Source organism: Cygnus atratus, chromosome 4 (assembly GCF_013377495.2).
Source record: "Cygnus atratus isolate AKBS03 ecotype Queensland, Australia chromosome 4, CAtr_DNAZoo_HiC_assembly, whole genome shotgun sequence".
In the NCBI taxonomy this organism is placed as follows: domain Eukaryota; kingdom Metazoa; phylum Chordata; class Aves; order Anseriformes; family Anatidae; genus Cygnus; species Cygnus atratus.
In genome coordinates this window covers 6,906,078-6,927,643 of record NC_066365.1, presented here as the reverse complement: position 1 = coordinate 6,927,643, position 21,566 = coordinate 6,906,078, and the positions used below count along the sequence as shown (strand labels likewise).

At 42.5% G+C, this 21,566-nt stretch overlaps 1 protein-coding gene across 1 annotated transcript in view; it reads right to left on the bottom strand.

Annotated features, from left to right (window-relative positions):
• Positions 1–20,851, bottom strand: part of PPP3CA (protein phosphatase 3 catalytic subunit alpha) — a 198,460-nt gene extending 177,609 nt beyond the window's left edge. Inside the window, exon 1 of the mRNA XM_035540680.1 lies at positions 20,428–20,851. Within this exon, the coding sequence (XP_035396573.1) occupies positions 20,428–20,485 (58 nt within the window). The 5' untranslated portion in view covers positions 20,486–20,851. The remainder of the gene's footprint in view (positions 1–20,427) is intronic.
• Between the last annotated feature and the right edge of the window lie 715 nt (positions 20,852–21,566).

Genomic DNA, 21,566 nt, shown 5'->3' with positions numbered 1-21,566 from the left:
CCCCCGTAAGAGTGATTTACACAAATACCCACAATTATCCCCTTCAGCTTACTTTCAGATGACTAAGTTCACACAAAATGCTGGTTAATGCACAAAATTGCAACTTAACAGCAATGCAGAGAGAGAATCCCACCCTACAACTACACAATCAGCCCTTTCCACTTTAGTATACCCATGTCCCCAGAAGGACAATACCACTGACAGCCCACCTCAGCTACAACACCCATAACAACTCGTCCCTATTTTGCAGTGACCAAAATGCAAGCAGTCTCCCATACAGTATTTGATCTGACTTTTTGTACGTGTTAGGACTAGGTGTTTTTCCAAAAGCCTCCTGGCACCAAAGCTCAGTGAATGCCAACCTGTCAACACACTTTGTTTTCATTGTGTTTCAGATAATGTCACAAATCAACACTGTTCAGTTAAGAATGAAAAAAAAAAGCGAGAGACAAAGTAGAAGGAAAGATAAAATAGGACAGGGTTTCTTCTCTGGACAGTGCCACTCCTCTAAGCCAGCATCTCCAACCCACAGAATGATTTTTTCCTGCAAACAGACCCAATGAATCTTGGTAGCCCTTTTCAGAAGTCAAATACTTTACAAATAGCAATTTCAACTTCTGCTTGAAAAGTAAAACTCCTTTTTTTAATTGTTGTCACCACCTCCCAAGGAAAGCATTAGAAAAAAAAAGTCATTTATTAGTTGTCCTCCTTAATGCTGTAAATTGATTGCACTTACAAATCGTAACAATACTTTCTCCCTTAGAGGAGCAGAGAGCAATATATGCTCTATGCACAGCTCTTCTATGGATTTATTGTAGATTTTCTTAAGGGAAAAAAAATCACCACAAGCGAGTCAGATTCTACAGAATAATCACTTTGCCTTAGGAAAAATCTATATTATAAAAAAGACCTTTCTCAAATTTTAAGAGCCTTTTCAGACGGCATTTGCTGTAATTAGTCACTGCTAGATAAAAACAAAGTACCTATGAAAGACTGCAAACTATACTGGGATCTAACCAGTTTTCAAGGGCCGTGATACTCCGTGTTTGGCTGAATGCCTAAGAACACATTCAAGGTCTGAGGAAATAACAGTGATCCACACAGCCTTAAGATACAGGAAAGCCTTCGGGGAGTTAAGTGACTGCTCACCTGAGCCACTGCCTGAAGGAGACACTCTGCTGTTCAAACCTACTTCCCAGTGCCAGAGAGACTGGGTTTGGACCAAGTTAGAGACATCAAAAACAAAAGCTGCTGTGAAAAAAAAAAGCAGACTAAATATACATTGTAAATCTTCAAATACTGTGCTGTGAGCAGCTCAACTGCTTTCCATCCTAAAATGTCAAGTAAAATTAAAAAAAAAAAGTAGCAAGTTCCCTTTTTTTTTTTTTTTAATTGGAATAAAAATTAACTGTGACCATTCTGGAAAAGAGATTTGCTACTGAAAACACAAGGACACCCGAATGTATTTAAAGTCCAGGCTTTGCTGTAATGATTCAGACTCTCATTTAAAGATCAATCCTTGTTTCCGTTCTGGAATCCCAGCTGGGGAGAGCAGGACTGTGTTCCTAGAGGATAAAATACGTGCTTCAACTTAGGCAAGAAGCAAAGCGGGCGTGTGCCAGACCAAACTGTTCTGTCACACAGGTAGCACCAGACACCACTATTTTGAGCAGCGTTGACACAACAGATTGGGGCACTGGGCTGCAACTCAGGAGGCAAAACACTGCTGGTTTCCTGCAAGACCACGGGAAAGCCACTGAGCACATGTGGACTTGGAGATATAAGAATTTCTTCCGTGTTTCAGAGAAGTTAAAGAAAAAAAAAAAAAAAACAAAAACAAAAAACAGCCTGCATATTAGCAAGAGTACCAGCATAGCAAAATACAATTTATGTTGTCATTTCCTTTGATGTGCAATGTCACACAACAAACTCCAGTAACTAACATTGCATTTTCAGAATTTGCTGTGGATCCCAGCACGTGTTACTCCCACTGAGGCCACCTGATCCATTTCTCCTTTCAGTAACTTGTATTGAAAACAGAAGGAGGATGCCAACATATAATAGAGTAGCTAGAAACAGAAAAATATAACTTTCCCCCTTCTTGCTGGGCTTAAAATGAAAACAAAAAATAAATTGGTAGAGAACAAAACATTGTATTGTCTATTCTTTCCCCTCTTCCCCCTTTCTGAAGGTTCTCTCTCCATGCAGCACTTCTGTTAATCTCATGGTCCCCCCAATAAAACCCTAAAACGCCTGAAAACCTGAATAATACTCCATAAACAGATACAAAGAAAGATGCTCACAAGAGTCATTTAAATATGTATTTGAATTTATAATATTTAAAATCAGGTCAAAATAACCAATGGCTATACAGGTAAGGTGAACCCTAATTACCTATTCCATGAGCCAATAACTTAACCACACAGGGATCAAGCAAATGAAAGACCAATAACATAATGTCTGAGTGAGGTTAAACATCAGATATGTTTGTAACACCTGGCTTTTTTCTTTTTTTTTTTTTAAACCCTTACAACAATTTCTGGTAGATTTATAAAAAGCGCGTATTGGATTGTATTCTGCACAAGAGGAAATTAAAAGTGATTTATGAGAAATCTTCCTGACTGTTTAACAAGGCATAGGAAGGAACAAAACCAAAAGAGAAGCTAAAGGAATATGACTGACCTCACTGAGATTTCCTCCTGGGAGAACTAGTGGGCTTGCTTCCACTATTCTTTAAGAAAATCTTGAGGTAGTTTATGTACATCACCATCAAGAGATGTTTTGGAGAAGGGAATAGACTGCTAAATAAACAACTGAAAAATGGAAATTTCTCAGACAGAGGTGAAAAACTGTTAGGGAAGACTGACTCCACAGTCAGGCAGTGAAGACCAGGTGACTAAGGCAGACATGAACAGAGAATGTCTGAAGGAAGACAGAAGTTAGATCACTGTATATCCAGGCATGACTTGTTTCTATTTATACTTATCTTCTCTTCACTGTTTCTTCTTCTTGCATCATCCTTCTTGCCATAAAACCTGAGCTGAATTAAACAACAATCAGCATCTGCAAACTGATATCTAAACTCTTGGCCTTTCCACAGAGGGAGTGGCAAGCAAAAAGCATGCTTCATTTGGGTAGGAGTTACACCAAAGCACCTAGATTTTATAAAGAAAATTGCTAGATTACATGAGAGAAGGGAAAGTCAAAGATAAACATGTCTTACACAGATAACACAGAGCATAACATCTAGGACCACCCTTAATTCCAGTGGAAAAAGAGGGACTTGGCTCCACAATTTCAGACTAGGAAAAAAAAAGCAAAATCCGTATCTTCTTGCTGCGGGTACTCCTCTTGTACCAGAGGACTAAAACCACTTCCAAAAGCCTCACATTTCAGAGCTCAACACTCCAGCAGTGTCTAAAAGATCCCCAGCAAGTAGCAATCCAAGAGCAAAGTTTTGCCTATCGCTGGGTGGGCACATTCTTTCACACTGCCTCCTCCGGGGCAGAAAACAGATGCCTGGCAATCCAGTTACAGGAGAACATCATCTATTACTGCCACCAAATCCTCTCCAGTTTCATGCCCTGGACTCACTCCAAGATATGCCCAGTTTAAAATATGAGATTCAATTAAATGAGTTTGTAGCCAGGTTTTAGAAGGTTTTTCTGTGAACTTTGCCCTGCAGGCAAGAAAGATTACAGCTGTAATAGTTTTGGGCTACATTATTACTTCCCGTTGGACTGATATCAGGGTCTGAAACAAGAAGCTTAAGCTGCTTCTGTGAACGAAGCTTTTTCAGTCAGGTATGACACCAACTGTTCACAGCTCAGACACAATGGAAAGGAGACGTATCGCTCTGCCAAGCCCTGCACTGAAATTCCTCTGCATCCCACTCCTACTGGAAGTAACGCAGCTGGGCAGTTACCCATAGGTCGCCCCAGCCACCTGAGGTGGCTGTCCAAGCACAGAGTCCTCCCCAGCAAAGCAGGATTTATCCCCCTGCTCTCAATGCCCTTCGTTGGATCCACAAAAAGGTTTGAGTCTCTTGGCAGGGAACTCCCTGGTACAGAGCTTGGCAGCTTCAGTAGGTGCTTGAGGGGGTTTGAGGCCTGTAAGAAAGCTTCAGGCTTTGCACAGTTGCTCCTTCCTCCCACCTACTTCAGCAGGAAATCTTTTAAGTGTCTACATGGCAAACCTTAGCCAGGAGGTCAAGGAGTTTGTATTTGATTCATTTTGCCAAACACCTTAGGTTAAAAAAAAAAAAAAAAAAAAAAATCTACTGTAAGAGACAAACCAGGAAGTAGACTTGAAAGGCAAAAATATTTAAGAGTGCTACAGCGTGTGTATATGTAAGAAGTCTTAGAGCAATCACGGTACTGTAAATATTTCAAGTACCCTGATTACAGAAGTTGACAACATGCATTCCAGTCATCAGTTTTCTTGTTCAAGAAGAAGGTTACGACATTAGACAGGCCATATTAACAGAGGCTTTATATCAGCAAGGTCACTAAAGCAAGAAAACATCCTCTTTTTCATCAAGTCCAAATTTGCATATAAAGAAAAAGAGATCCTGTATAGCTGTACACAATTTTGTTTGGTTGGTTTTAGATTGCTTTGTTTTTGTTGTTAAAAGGAACCAAAGGCATTCATTTGGGTTAACTTGGGAACAAAATCATTCATTTTCAGTAGGATTTAGCAGCCTGAGACTTGAGTCTTTTCTGAGGTGAAAATGGCAAGTATTTTTCTGAAGTGTTAACGTCAAAATCTAGCTAGTATACAGCACAAAGCATTAATGCAGTTGCCTCTGTGAGACCACCCAGGCCACACAACTACCCCCATCATTTCCCCATCTAAACTGGAAGTCAAAGGCTGAAAAGAGAAGTGGTGGGTTATCAGTAGAAAGCCTTTAGCACTTACCTCTCCCTTTCACACTGGTTTGGTTCTGGTTAAGAGCACCTGCTCCTCTCACTACACCACCAGTACATGAGAAGTGCATTCACGTGCACTGACCTAGGATGCTGTTCTACCAGAAACACACCAGTAATGTGACGGTATTTGCAGCTCAATAGGAACTGTTCGGACGTTTGCTATTTCCAGTTCTGAAGTAAAGGTCTGAATCACCTGCTAATACCAGTAACAGCTTTGTACTGTGCTACAGTACTGCCAGGTACAAACACATAACCTATGTGGACCCGTTTTCTTCTTCGGGTATCTTTCAGGAGAAACCAGCCACTCAGAGACTTCTACAATGCAATATAGATGCGCACACATGAATAAATAACCCTGCTCTCCAGTCCATTTATCATACTCAGCACTCCTCACTAGCGAAGGTCACATCAAATGAAAAGATTTCTCCTTTGAACTACTCACACGTAAAGTCGCCTCTAAATAGCACAGTTCCAAACTAGAGTGTTCCAGGGTGAGCCAGTACAGAAGTAACTTTCTTCTTTTTTTAATTCAAAATATGCAAAAGCAGAGTCTCCTAGGCTTGCAGGAAATATTTACAATGTTATTAGCATTCGCAGATGGAAGGCATAAGGATAACCTTGTGACAAGGGCTGATGAAGACAAGGGAAGGTAATTCAAACGCCACTTGTGTTTTTCCCTAACTCTGAGCAGTATCCTCTCTGACCGCTGCTGAGCACTGCGCCAGCAATAAATTCAGCCTGCTCTTTTCCAGCCTCCTACAGCACTCAAAGTTTCAGAACTAATCCAGCCTGCTCTTCCCTGGATCCCCAGCCTACCGAAACTTCCAGAAGACTCATCCCTCAGTAAATGAGTCTGACAAATCTTGGCAGATGCTCAACAACAAATACGATTTTGCAGGTCCAGAAGGTGCAAAAAAAAAAAAAAAAAAAAAGCATTTCTTTCAACAAGGACTCCTGTAATGAAATGGTTGCCATATATTATTCCCATGTTTATAGACTACTGTTTAGAAATGCACCATGATGGGTTTTTTTGTTTTTTTTTGTTTGTTTGTTTGTTTTTAATAAGAAAAGCTTTTTTTTAAAAGACTGATGCTCAGGAGGCAAGGTGAACACCTTGAAATGAACAGTTTTCACCAAAATAATCCATGACAGTAGATTAAAAAATTCAGGCTAAGGTAATTCATTCTGTAGTTAAAACGCAGTTGTGAAAGGATCTTATAGCACCGTCTGGCTAGACACGCCATCTGATCTCACTGACTTTTCACGTTCACTCAGCTGCTGTGCACATTAGAAGCGTTATTACTGCCACCAACTATTTTCTTTGAACAAAGACAAAACCTTACATCTTTGAAGACAGGTTTTTCTCTGCTAAACCTTTAGGGAGGCAGTTAAAATCCTAGCCCTGTATCAAGGCACAGGAAGAATCCACTGCCCTCACACAGCCCTTTATTTTTGGGGAATCACCACGGAACCGGGGTTTATCTTTGCACAACTTTGTTACGTTAACACTTCAGGCAACAATTTTGGAAGCCCTACAAAACTCTGGTGAATTTTTAATACTTGCTGATAAAATTATTTATCTGAGGGAGTTGCTTTATAGTTTCAGATTAAAAAGGGCACAAGTTGAAGTCAGCTTTTAATCTTGCCCGATATATATATATCACCGCATCAGGATACAGATCAGTTCACTCTTGAGAAGTTTTTCATGATTATAACCCACAGAAACAATTTCCTCCGGTAAAATATTTGTGACTATGACAGGTGCCCACTTTGATAACAAGCCTTCTCTTGGCATGGCCTCTACCTCAACAAAAGAAGAGTGCGTAACTGTCAAAGCAATTTAGGAAGAAATGCCTTGCAGCATGGCTAGAAGAAAGACTACTGGAATATCCATTCATGCTTACGGTAAACGTGCATATACTATTAACAGCACCTGATGGTTGTTGGGCTTTTTGTTTTGCTCTTCATTTCCACCTATTCAAAGCACCTCCTCAGCTCTTCTTGGGTGTTCAGTTGCCAGGAAGATCCTTCCAGGTTGCAGTACCTGTGTTCAACCTGTTGCCTTTTTGATTTGTTCAACAAGTACCTTTACAGCAACTCTTAACATCCTGAATCCCTCTTTGGAGACCAGAAGATTCCCCATAGCAATGACTCTTCTGACATACATTTATCTAATAACAAATTCCTCAGCCAAAGACATATTAGCTGAACAAGCAAATCCTTTGCTGGTTCTTGTTCTGTATGTTGCAAGGACAGTAAATGTATTTAAACTTCTTTCACATGTTGTCCCATGTCTTATTATACAGTATGATCTACATGAGCACTGAGGCAATTCTCACTTCAAATTACAATATTTGAATGCCTATCATTTTCTTCCAATATATCTATCTAGTCAACTGAACAATGCGAGAAAGCCACGTTTTCACTACAAAAAAAAAGGCCGTTATCCAGATTAATTTTCTGTGAAGGTGATTCCGCATAGAGAACTTGCTCAGAACTTCTACAAGGGTAGTACCAGTAACTTCACTTATTGCAGGTTTGATTTTACGTTTATACATACAGTACTCAGGTGTTTCCTAACTAGCCCTGCATGGCAACATGTACCTTCACAGGGAAATAAAAAAGCATGAGAAAGCAGCAAAGAGAACTTCAGATCTGAAAGACAGAGCCTTTTTCATTATTACAATTTTCAAAGCTTTTTAACTGATTGACAGCAATCTCAGTTTTAATCTTCATGCCATTATGAAAAGATCAGATGAACCAAAGACTAGTAAAAGATAACAACTTCCATCCAGTAATTGAAAGAAAATGGACCTTTCTGGCCATCATGTCAGAAGCCTTGGTAATGACTGAAAAATTCACATAAAAGCTTTTTCCAACTTTTCTTAGAGCTGCCCAAAGCAAACTACAGTGGGCATACTTCCTGTTTCCCCTTTTAAGTTACACAAAATGTTGGAGCTGTCAATGCTTAGAAAGTTCTGAAACTCATCAAAAGTGGTCTATGCAAGTGTTTTGCCAGCAACACTACCATCTACATATGGATGTGTCAATTTCTGTAGAAATATAAAAATAAAATATATGATTCCCAAATACATTGTATTGTGGTGTTATTTCAAAGTAAGTATTTTATGGTGGATCCTCATAATCACACAAAGCATTCTTCCTGTAGAAGATCTCATTATCAGACACAGCTGTTCATTTTTAAAGGAAGAAAGATTTCTCTATCTCATGTCTGGTCAAAAGGCCTGTGAACTGATAAACTGTGCTTCAACTATCCATTTAAAAGAGTTCAGTGAAAGACGATCACAGGATCATTTAGGGTGGAAGGGGCCTCTGGAGGTCATCTGGTCCAAGCCCTTTGCTGAAGCAAGGCCACCTGGAGGAGGCCACCCAGGACCACGTCCAGACAGCTTTTGAATATCACCAAGGATGGAGACTCTATAGCCTCTCCAGGCAACATGTTTCTATGTTTGACAACCCTCTCAGTAACTCAAAAATGTTTTCCTGGGTTCCCCCTGAGCCTTGTTTTTTTTTCTCCAGGCCAGACAGCCCCAGCTCTCTCAGCCTTTCCTCAGAATGGAGATGCTCCAGTCCCTCAGTCATCCTCATGGCCCATTGCTGGGCTCTCTCCAGTAGCTCCACATCACTGGAGTACTGGGGAGCCCAGAACAGGACCCAGTACTCCAGGTGAGGCCTCATCCCTGCTGAGTAAAGGGAAGGATCGCCTCCTTGACCTGTTGGCAACATGCCTCCTAATGCAGCCCAGGAGGCTGTTGGAAAATTCTCAAAGATTACCTATAAAAAAAAAAAAATCCATCTATTTCAACTCCCACAAAGCCAGGGAAAAAAAAAGAAGTCTAATACATATTCAGAAACCATAGCAACTGGATTATAACCAAAAAGATATCTGCGGAGTAACTTTCTGACTGGCAGTACTTCTACAGCTAGCCTAGGTTAAACAAACAATATCCTACAGTGAAGTATTGTCTGTGGAAATAGGATACAAGACATGAAGTTAACATTTTGTACAAAAAGTTACACACAGTTAAGACTTCGGTTAATAAGGGTGCTATCCCTCCTCTTGTGATATGGTGTGTGTGGTAAACAGGTACTGTTTACATGTGAGATTGGTGCCACCTGGGATTCATAGCTCTGGAGAAGCAGCGGTGTCTTGTTAGAAAGTATGAGGACATGCTATTCCCTCATGTGCAAGAACTTTACGTGTATTCGCTTGCATTTACATTTAAATTTCACACAGGAACTGCCTGCTTTGACATTTCAAAAATCAAATGGTGAGTGAAGTAGCGTAGTCCTGCACCGCTTGTCCAGCTCTGGGCTCCCCAGGCCAAGCACTGGAATAGGTTGCCCAGACAAGTTCTGGAGTCTCCCTCCTTGGAGATACTGGATATGGTCCTGGGCAAGTGGGCCTATGTGCTTCAGCAGGGGCTTGGACAAGATGACCCCCAGAGGTCCCTTCCAGCTTCAACCATCTTGGGACTCTGAAGTTGTCAAAGCTCATGCCATGAAGTTGCAAGTGACTGAGAAAAGAACTTTGATATGAAGGATAAATTGTTAAAATTAAGGATATCTTGTTACCAAAAAATACCATACACTCACACCTGCTAAGGTAGAAGACCACCCATAAGCTAAAGCTAGTCCCTCAACTGAAATGAAGGCAGGCTCATCCCCATTTGCAACAAACAAAATAGTTGTTTGTTTTTTTTTGTAGTTCACTGTTCCTTCTCCTCCACCAAAAGTAACCTCATCTTGTACACTCAAAGGACACCACCTTAAAGTCACTTTCCCCTCTTTATTACTGGTAACGTATGGACAAACAGCTTAAAAGCTGTAACCAAATCTATAAACACTATCTCAGGAAACTTTTCTTAAGAGAAAAAAAAACATGCACACACAAAGATCGTTTGCAGATAATTTAAACCTAATTTAGGGCTGTACACACAAAGTATCCAAGTCACTAAAAAAGTTTCACCTAGTGCCTTTGCCAGTCCTCCCCTTGTTGATTCAGCCCAGCTCCCTTGTGGTTACCGCACAGCTTCCCGCCCTGCTGCACACAAACACCTCTAAAAATCCAAGACATTCACCTGAGCCAAAACAACTCATTATGCAAAGCGCTCCTAAAACAGCTCCGTGCTTTCGATTTCTAAGCAAGCTAGGACTCCCTACGTAATGCTTTGCTGCCCTGAAAACGCTGCCCTCGCCCACTGCACTGTTCATTTCTGCTCCCCCATCTCCCCAGCCACATGTCCAACACACCTGATTAGGCTGCTGGCCTCCTTCCTAGGCAGGCAGCTGCTCACACCAGCCACCGCCACCCTGCTTCCCTCTTCTCACCCCCCAATATCCTTATTTTTGTGCAGCACAGAACTACAGGTCTCCCAATGAGGAAAATTACGCTTTTACACACATCTGCTATGTCCATCTTCAGTACTACCACTGTGATTTTAATATTAGGACGTACTCTATTATGCCAGAAAAATTGTTAAGCAAAGCAGACTACCTTTTATTTAAGGCAACCCAGATGCATTCACTACTAAAGAAAACTCGTTTTCAAGTGAGCAGAACACAGGCAAAAAAGACTTATATAAGAATGGCTCCTATGTGTTTTTTCAGTGATAAAAACATTCCTACATGTATGGAAAACATTTTAGACAATCTCTGAAGACACGGCAACAAAACAAACTATTGCTTTAGCTAAAGAGCCACACAGACAACTCACTTTTTGCTTGCTAGCTGACAGCACTGCAAATAGGAGCGTGCTTTGCTCAGTGTGAAAATAAGAGATAACGCTGTCCTGCCTAAGCCACATAAGGTCGGATATAACAACACAGTTTACAGTGGACAAAAATCAGGCACTGAAAAGGAAGAGCAAAAGCAAAACTGTAAGTCACAGGCTGACTACTTGATTCACAGTTTACTCAAGTTAATGAAAAGATTCCAACTCCTGCAGATTTCAGCGGGTTATGAAACAGGTCCTGCAAAGGGAAATGTTCCAAGTCACAAACAGCAATGCGATATTTTGATACCTAATTGCCACCATTGCCTACGAAGAAATCCCTGGTGTAAAGTAGAGAACAAATACAATAATCTCGCTTTCTCATTTTAAAATGGCATGAAAGGAACAATAAAAAAAAGTTATTGAAGAGAACTAGATTGTTCCCAGCTGTTATCATAAAATACTACAGCTGTTCGTGTCATTGTAGCTAATGACCAGTTGCACTTTTTCAAAGATTGTAACGCAGTATGACCATTGTAATCTACATCAAACTGAAACTTGGCAAACATCACGGAAAAAAAAAAGACCAAAAAATTTATTTAAATTGCTGTGTTTGATGTTTTAGTTTTGTTTGTGGGTTTTTGGGTTGTTTTTCTGTGTGTGTGTTTGGGGGAATGGCTCTGAATTTTTGTCTGAATGGCTCTGCATTCAAATTGTCTATTATTTTAAATTCCTTAAAAAAATCACTGTAAATGAAAGGTATTTAATTATTAAAATTGTCTCTGCAGTAATAAAAGCAGGAATGAGCCAGAAATTTCCAAATTTGTTCCAAATTTGCTGAGTATAACAATATCTCAAGTCCAAAGTGGATGATGAAACATCTTCTCTCCAAGGCCAGCAAGAGGGTGGGTTTCCCCATCTAGAAGCTTTTAATTGTTTTGTTAACTGTATATGTGAACCAAATCAAATTTTCCATAAGGATTCAAACACACATGCAAAGAAAATGTGAAAATAGAAAAAAAAACAGAGATTGATGAAGAAAGAATTTTCAGAGACATCTCTCTACTGGAACATTACTCCTTGACAGATGGAGAGAAAGCTAGGGGAAAAGTATGTATGCCCACAAAAAAAAAAAAAAAAAAACCCTCTGCAGAACCTGGAATATACTATTTCAAGCAATTTCATGTAATTTCCAGAGAAAATACATTAGCATATGTTTCTCTCTAGCCATGTGCTTTCCCCTCCAAAATCACCCATATAGGATTATAGACCAGAAACACATCCCAAGCTCCTTTTTTTCCCCGTGCTGCTTTTTTTCCTTGTTACTAATAAAAACATTGATTTATTGAAGAAAACCAGCATTCACTTTACCACCAGGCTTTCCATGTCAGAAACAATTCCAGAAGAACTCCAAACACTTCAGAAAGACTACCACACAACCATACATGGCGTATATCCTTCTCCATAGGAACTGATCTGGGACGTTATAACAAGTAACATACAGCCACAGCAAAGAAACATAAAAAGCTCAAGAACAGGAAAACCAAGGAGACAAGGAGCTGAGCTTCTTCTTCTCCCCTTGAGCTATTTATCTGGACCACTAAAGATTTATTTCAAAATGATGGGTAGTCCAAAACAGGAACAACTCATGAACTTAGCTTTTATCTGGCCACACAATTACTTGGCAGTCACTATCAGCAAGAAAAAAAAAAAAAAACAACTGTATATAACCTACCTTCACAAGGACACTCACAAATGCTTAAATTAAAAATTAAGCCCTAGTCACACTAAATTAGGCCAGAAAACTGTAGTTGGGATTCTATTAATTAAGTCTATTGAACAATGCCCAGAGTGAGTGCTAAAGACTGTCTGCAACATCGCATCTGCATAACCCATTATTAACACATGTTATTTCCACCATTCCAATCACAAGGTCAAAATGCACTTCCTTTCTTGTGGCAACACTGTGCAGGCTTGATATTTTTGTGTAATTGGCAAGAATCAGAGCCAACATTATAGCACAGTTTGCTCTGCAGGAGATTAGTTATACTGATTTTGTTGGTAAGAACTTCACCACCACAAAGAGGTAACTTGGCTTTAGGATTCTGAATAAATTCTCTGGTTAAATCTGTTGCCTTTTTTTCCCCTCCAGTCCATCAACTCTACACTGTACGAGAACTAGGACAACTCAAGGCCAACAAGAACATGGTGCAACAGAACTCCTAAGCTGCATGTATCTAAAAGACTGCCTGGAGAAAAAGAGTATGGTGTAGAATACTAGCAGTTTCATACCAATACCTGCTTCATCCCATTGGAGAACTTCTTGATTTGGAAAACCCCAAAATGCAAACTTCAATTATTTTAATCAATCCATATATGCTTATCTGAAAAATGGAAAAACAGCTATCAATACTGCTAAGGCTTAATGCAACTATGTTTTAGAAGAGTTTTTTCTTCTTTCTTTGCCACAGAGATTTTGCCATAGAGATTAATCTCTATACAGACTAGGTTCTATACCTTTAACGCTTTGACTTTAAGGTGGAGGCTTTGAAGTTCACTCATCCGTGATGAACTTTGTTTTTTTTTTTTCAAGCAAGTATTACCACCTTCATCAAATCTTACCTTCCCTTGCTAATTAATTTCTGTGTCGGGCTGCAGAGACACCAAAGCATAAGTACTTGCACTGCCTCTCTTCCCAAATTAACTAAAACCACCAATGACCACACTAGCCCTCACATAACTTTTTGCAAGCTACATGAGTTAAAACCAGGAGTCATGCTGTGAGCTTTCAATGTTACTGCTAAGCAACCTGCAAGCAGCAGCTGAACTGCAAAATACAGACATCCTTCTGGGACAAGTTGGGTAGAGCTTGAGTAACACACTGATAGTGGAGCTAGTCACTGAAAAGAAAGCCACAGAGTCACCAGCTGGCTGCAGAATTACAACAGAAGTCAGAGGAAGAGTCATAATATACTTCCCCTGTTCTCACGTGCTCCCCCAGGCACCTACAGATGCATCAAAGGCTATACACTGTACCCAGTGAACCTCTTACGTTAGGTAAAGTGCATCCCAACTACAAACAGGCAGCACTTAAGCTGCTCAACATACGGTGCAATAGGAAGAAAAAATAAAGTTAAAAAGAATATAAGGACAGAGTATGAACAGGAAAAGAAGGAGCACATTGAAACTTAAGAGGGAGAAAGTATTAAAAAAAAGAAAAAAAGACTGAAAACAAAGGAAAGCTGCAGTGGAAGTTCAGTATAGCACACCTTGATTTCTAAGTACAAAGAGGTTTAATTGTTAAGATTACTGTTCAGCAAAAAGTTTTCCAAAGCTTCATGAAAAACCCTATAAAAATCTACACCTTTAGCACGTGCAACGTGGACACCCCGCCCACAAACACCCAGGAATTAACTCCTAAATAAAAACATAGCTTTTGACCTCTGATGCCCTTCCACTCCACTCTTTCTCCTTTCCAGCTCCAAATACAAGCGCTATCAACTTGCAAATTGTGTTGGCATCATAATTAAAGTCTTAAATAAGACAGTCATGTTCTCCTCATACACCAGTGTTGCCATATCAACGTTAACATGCCTAACCTCGCTAATAAAAATAGGTCTCATACTCAGCTTAAAACACATGGAAATGACTGTCAAAGAGATCCTACTCTGGGGGTGTTACTTCAACAGTATTGGCTTTCTGGTGAGGGAGTAAAGTAGTTTGGATTTTTATCTTTAAAAATAAAATTTACCACCACGGCATCTATTGTCCCTGTTTCTCCACATAGGCTCTTCCATCTCTTCCTCCATGCAAGGAATAAATAATCAGGAGGACATACCCAGGGCACAACACTGCTACATTTGCATCTAGAAGCCAAGTAGCAGATTATTCACCAAGCCCCGCTCCTATACAAACTAGGCCACACATACGCTAAAGTGTTTTTTAGAACTGGGATGATGCATTTCACCATTATCGACTGAGAAGCCATAAAACGATCTTTTACGGGGTAAAGTCAAGGTAAATGACTGATTATCAGAACAGGAAATGATTTAAGCATTCAGCAGAAGAAATGATATGTAATAGCAACTTGCATTTGACTCGTGAAACCACATATAAAAGAATATCAGAAGGCACCTTTTCATGAAGGTGATTTGAAGTGGCTTTTACTTCAGAAACTTGTGGCTTCTTTTATGGCATACTTGAGAAAATAAGAAAAGCGTAAAACAGTATCTTTGTGTCTTAAAATACTCTTAAGGGAGTGCTTTTCTCCATATTCTTTAAAGCTATAAAGGAGGAACTATCCCCCACACCCTGCTGCTTCAACATCACTGGGAAGCCTTAAATGAACTAACATTCATACTTAATGGAGTACCAAATCTAAATTGTGTTTCTTCTGTACTTTAAGTAGGAGCTGCCCAGCAAAACAGAAGGAGCTGAAGAAAGAGGATGAGTTTGGAACATACAAGCTACAATAAACAAATAAACAACAGGCTGAGGTATTAACACTGCCCAAGATAAATTTCCTTAAGAAATACCAGGCAAGAAGAATCATGAGAGTTCTGGAAGACATGGAACTACAAAGAATAAAAAAGAATATCAGGCTGTATACTCAGAGATAAATATATTTTGTATTTTATCTTCCTGCCACAACCCGCACAGAAAAGCGAGCATAACCGTGTAGAATCTCTCATCTCTAAGTGGGATGCACGCAATGGAAGTAGATACCATTGAATTTGGGAATAGATAGCGGGGAGGAAACAACTGCCCTGTACAACATTCCCCTATGGAAAATTACCTCAACTGGCTCATATTTTCCACTTAAGTTAAACACTGATAACATCCAGCATGAACTCCTCTTTCAAGTTTCTCACCACCACCACCAGTGGTATCAAAAGCACCAATCCTCTCGCTGGGCTCAGCCAGAAAGAGCACGTAACAGAAGACAGCTTTAGCCAACATGGAATTCAGAAACATAAAGGTTTTAAACACACAGATAAGGTAGTTTGTTTCTCCCCTCGCCTCGTATCAGTCCAAAGCACGAGGAAAATCTCCCACCTATGCAGTGCAACGTGAATTGCGTAAGAAAGGTGTCTTCCAGCGCACACATGGTTCTTCCTTATGCAGTAAAAGACTTGTTTCAGTACAGTCTTATTTACAAAATTATCTTAATGAGTAAGAGGTACGGAGAGTTCACAAATCAAAATACATCACCAGTTTAATTACACAAGCGTAACTGTCAAGCGCTGTACTTTGCTTTTATTTAGGTTTCTCATTACTACGTTCACAATCCTTTACGACAAGTGCTGTACATTAGTCACACGTACACAGGTTCACAAGGAGTCAAACACACACAGACTGCCATACCTAAGCAGCATCCAGCTGACAGAAGCCATCGGTTTTACAAGCATTAACTGAGTTTTGACCGTGAGACACAAGAACATAGTTACATGTAAGAAAATAAGCCAGCCTTGTTTTCTTTTCTAAGTACCTGTAAGATAAGGACTAAGCAAGCACACCCACTTGTTTTCTGTCCTCAACTGCTTCTCCTACAGCTTGTTTCATGAATGTACTGGGGGTCCTTGCTTACAGAGGTAACAAAGCCAAGGGGGGGACCACCCTAAGAAGGGTGGTAAAAGGGGATGCGGAGCACACAGCTCAAGGTGGGTTCTCCACTCAGTAACATCCCTTAAACCCAGATGCAGGCTCCCTCTGAGTGCATTCTTAAGCATTACAAGGATAAATTGAATTAATTAAAACAAAAATAGAGTCAGCCTTCCTATGCCAATAGAAACCACTACAACGCAACTCCCTCCTTTCCCTCACGAGGATCAGACAGATATTGAACTTTCAGCACCCTCAGAGAAGGGGCACAGAACAGTTTCATCTCCTGCCACTGGACAGCTCTAACTAGCCAAGTAGCACCAGTCCTCAGCAGAGATTTCCTAATACTTAGATTCACACCAGAATACACACCAAATGCACCAGCACTACTGACGTTCAGGTCATGGCACGGAACTACCCAAAAAACACAGGACAGCCCAGCACTTGCAGGGTACGTGCATGCTGGGAAAAAAATGTATTTGATTCACGGGAAGACAGAGGCAGGCTTCTATAGTACTCCTGTAAAGACCAGCCTGGTACACCAGCCTTTGGAGAGCGCATACAGGTCTCTCCTGGACTAATGGAAACCCTAAACTTCATGGCTAATTCCTATTATTGACGGCAATAAACACCAGTTTTATCTTTCATGAATCTGAAGTTAACACTGATGGCTAACATATCGATTGGGAACTGACATTCATATTATATTACAAACAACTGACAGCCTGAACATTAGGAGATCGTTAACAATGACACGGTTGGAAATTCAGAGATAGCAGAGGCTGGTGTCTGGCGTTTTGGGGGGTGTCAGTTCTTGATATAACTGCGTGCACCTAAGCACACAATGCACAACGAGATTGCCAACACCAGGGATCAAGAGCCATGGCAACAGCCCATCTGAAGAGCTGAGATGGACGGATTCCATTAAAACTCTACTTTCCTTCAAAGGGGAAGAAAAAAAAAAAAATCAAAATCAAAAGCACACAACCATCTGACCTGCACAGAAGAATCAATCACTGTACCTAGCTAACAGCAAGATTTCCAGGAAATACTGCTTTTATTTCTTTGTATGACTATTACGGCTCACTTTTGAAGTTTTGATTTAGGATTACTCTGCTTTAGAGCAGTATTTCTAGAAGGCAGTAACGCAACACTGAATATTTTGAAGAGGTCAAGTAATCTGATACGCAGCTTTTGCCTCCAGGTCAGTGGGGTTCATATCTCGCTAATGTCAGTAGTGACCAAAAGCTGTTGACATCAGACAGCTGTTCTGTGACCCACGAGGAATGAGCTAGTATTCTCAGTCCAGTTTTTCCTGGACAGGTATCCCCACCTTCACTAGCACAACCGAGCCCACGCTCTGGCTAGCAGGTCTCAGGAGTTTAAAGCAGTGTAGATAAGGAGTAGCTTTCTCAATCCTGAAAGAGAACTAAAACTTGTAAACAGCTCTGTCCGGGTGAAGGCTGCATCATACCTCTAACAAAAAAGAAAGGAATTTCAATCTGTAAATATGCCAAGTCAGCATTTGCTGCAACACTATGTTGTCCTGAGCCTTGATCCTGCAAGCATTTGAACGTACAGGTCATCTTTGAATGGTCTGATAACTGCAAGTAAGCATTGCTCCTCTACAGGAGGAAAAAATAAAAATAAATCAACAGATGAAAGATGATTTGTCTAAATTTCATGACAAAGTACATACTACGTTAAGGAGAGCACAAAAATAAATCAAAAAAAAAAAAAAGTACTACTCGAACTGTAACTGCATGCTGCAGATTCACATACAGGAACCCCTTTCCCTTTAACTCCAAAGAATACAATTTTGCCAGCTTTACCAAGGGTTAATTTGCTTCTGAAAACTTAACATGACACACAGACTTGAATTTCTTCTTTGCACCCCTCATTGCACAACCATCCCAGATCTGCAAATTTCACTCAAACTGTCAGATGTAATCGTGCACCAATGGCATAACAGAGGAGAGAGAAGACCAAAACCTTATAAGCATTAGGGACTCCTCAGCCATCTTCCCCTTCTCCCAAAAGCACGTTTTATTTGGGACTGCAATCAGTTTAAGCACAGCTCAGAAGATTCAATAAGCAATGCAAAATGAGTGTGAGATGCAGTTCTCGCCTACAGAAATATCCCACTCCTCGGTATGCTCGATTGTTTCGGGCAGAGAAAAAGCCAAGGAGCCCACAAGAGCCCATCTAAGAGGCAGCACGCAGCCACGAGCAACCTGCAGGCAGCTGCTGGAGCTGGAACCTCCCCGAGCGCACCCATCGTTGCGTAACGCTGCCTGGCCGGGGCTTTCACCGGCCAGCTCAGAACTGTTGTTAGAAGGAGACATCTCCTGTCATGCACCAGCAAATCGAAAGGGCTTAACGCACACACACGCATAAATAAATAAATAAATAAATGAACAAGCCAAATAACAACAACAAAACAACCAACCGCATGCATGCGGGCGGAAAAGAGCTTAAGCCAGAGCTTACATCCATATGCTACAAACATCTCCTTTCCAAATTAAGTTAAAATATCACATGATATGAAACCTTAAAAAAAAATAAAAATAAAGTTGTTTTCACGGTTCTATCTCAGCACCATCAGAAACCCTGGTCTGCCTTCTACAGTATCAGGGCTCTCTGGCTATTTGCATAGGTGCTAACAAGGTGTTATTTCCTTTATTATTATTATTTCTTATTCATTTTAACATTGTAAGCCCATTCCAGTTGCTCACCTCAAGAAAGCACAAGTGACATCCCATGGAAAAGAAACAAGGCAACCTCTTCCTATCCCCATTATCACCACCAATTGTTTTCTTACTAGATTTCCTTACAGTCTATATGAAGGCACTGTGGAGTGCCTATGATACAGCAAAGAATAATCCTATTAAGAAATCAGTTTACTGTGTGCTACCCTCTTCAGGTACTATTTTAAGACCTTGAAAAGAACTCACTATCTAATAAAAAAATGAACTGGTTAAACAAATCTTCATGTGACACAGTGACACAAGACAACAGTTACCAGCGGAGATGAAGAGACACCCAAGCAGCATTTCGGTTTTGTTCAATACTTTCTCAGTTTAACAAAGTCGATTTCTAATTGCATCATAAAATTATTTATGCAATACTGCTGAGTTTTCTAAGAAAATGGTGCTTTGAGATATTACGAACATATTAGCGTGTGTAAAAAAAAAAATGTAAAAGAGTGGTTGCTGACAAAACCCATTAAGATGCAAACCACTGGGGGGTTTGTCAATATGGAGATAGCAGTTCCAATTCTGCAGCAATTCTTACTCATGCTGAACACCTACTTTAGTCAAAGGAAGTTCTGTCACACACGCGATCAGGACGTTTGGTCATGTGTCAGGAACAAGGCAGATTTTAAAACAAGTCCAAAAAAAAAAAAAAAAAAGGCAGCCACCCCATAACGGCGACAAAGCCTCCCCAATAGGGTTTGTTGTACCTAGAGAGGATATGCATCAGCTAAACAGAGCTGCTTCAGGTCTCTGAAGCCTGCTTCTGGTGTAATATAACTGATTGTTATAAATATTCCGGGTATTAGAAGATAAATTTCCAAGCCACTTTAAAAAAAAAAAAAAAGTGTCATGGTTGCAATTGCATTTCTTACGACATCTGCAATTCCATTTGGAGGAAAAAGGGTAAAAAAAAAATAATAATAAAAGGGGGAAAAAGGCAATAGGAAGCGTAAATATACACCTCCAAATAATAACACGGTAAATAACATTTACATGGAAGGTTTGGCTTTGGCTCGTGGAAATGGGGAAGCGCTGATGTGCCGGAGCCGCCTTCCCTTGCAGCCCCGCGGGCCGGGGGAGGCTGCGGGCTGCCGGGGGCTGCGTGCTGCCCGGCACCGGGGGATACCCTCGTCGAGGAGCCCTCGGTGGCCGAACCGGGAGGAGGAGGAGGAGGAGGAGGAAGGGGGATGCCCGGCGGAGCTCCCCCTCGCTCTGCAGCCAGCCCTGCGCAGCCTGGGCGAGGAGAGGGGGGGCCGCGCTGCAGCGGGGGGACCCCCCCGGCCCCAAACGCCGTGCTGAACACCCTCCCCCGACCCCAACCCGCGGGGTGAGCCCCCCCACACGCCCCCGACCCCCGCGGCGAGCCCCCCGAGCGGCGGGGAGGGCGATACCCCGTCGCGGCACCCACCTTTCACCACCCTGTCCGTCGTCGACAGCTTGGGGTCGGTGGCCTTGTGCTCCGACATGTCGGCCGGGCGGCGGCCGCCGCTGCGGGCAGGGCTCCGGCTCCTCCGAGGTGGCCCGAAGTTGCCGCGTCCCGCTGGGTCGGCGCTGCCTTCCTCCCTCCTCCTCCTCCTCCTCCTCCTCCGACCTCCGGCGGCGGATTATCCCCCGCTCCCCGCTGCTGGAGGCGGCCGGCTTCTCCCCCCGCGCAGAACCAGGCAAGTGTCAGCAGGCACCAGCGGCACCAGGCAGAGCCCCGAGCCGGCGGCGGCGGCCAGGTTGCAAACGCAGCAGCCTTGCGCTTCCTTCCTCCGCGGCGCAGCGCCGGCTCCTCCTCCTCCTCCTCCTCCTCCTCCTCCTTAAGGTCAGGATCCGTCTCCCCCCGCTTCCCCCCCCCGCCCGCCCCGCTCTCCCCGCTCAGCCTCTCCGCTCCCCGCAGCCCCGCTCCTCCGCTCCCCCCGGCCCCGCCGCTCCGGCCCCGGCCCCGGCCTCGGCCCCGCTGCCGGCTCCGCGCCGCCCTCCCGGCCCCGCTCCCCTCCGCGCCGCCATTGGCCGCGCCCCGCTGCCAGTCACTGTCAGGTAGCGCCTCCCGCCCGCCCACCGCGGGGCCGCCCAGGTGCGCCCCGGCCGGGGCCGCCGACGCCTCGCGGCCCTGCCGCAGCGCCCCGCAGCGGGGGCTCTGGGGGCTCGGTGTGGGGGAGCCCGCCGCCCCTCGTCCCTGTGGGTGCCCCGAAGGCAGGCTTCGTGCCTCTGCCGGCAACCCCCAGCCCCGCGGTGGGTGCCGCGTAGGGCTTGTTGGTGCGTGTTTGGCGAGGAGGAGCTCGTTTTTGGGGCTGAGCGGTTCCGGTTGGGTTTTTGCGCTGTGGGGTTTAATTAAAGAGGAGAAATGGGGCGCGCCTCTTCGGAGAGAGGGGTGTTTAGAGAGCTCTTGTTGAACAACTCCTGTGTAGGTGAGCCAAGAAGCCAGAGACACCTTGCCCGGCTCCCCGTTTCCCTCCGGGGTGACGTTCGAGTTGCTTGGTTAGCAGATATTATTGCTTCAGAAAGCCACAAAGAAAATAACACGGCAGTTATGACACATATTCTCAGCTTTGATTTGCCTGG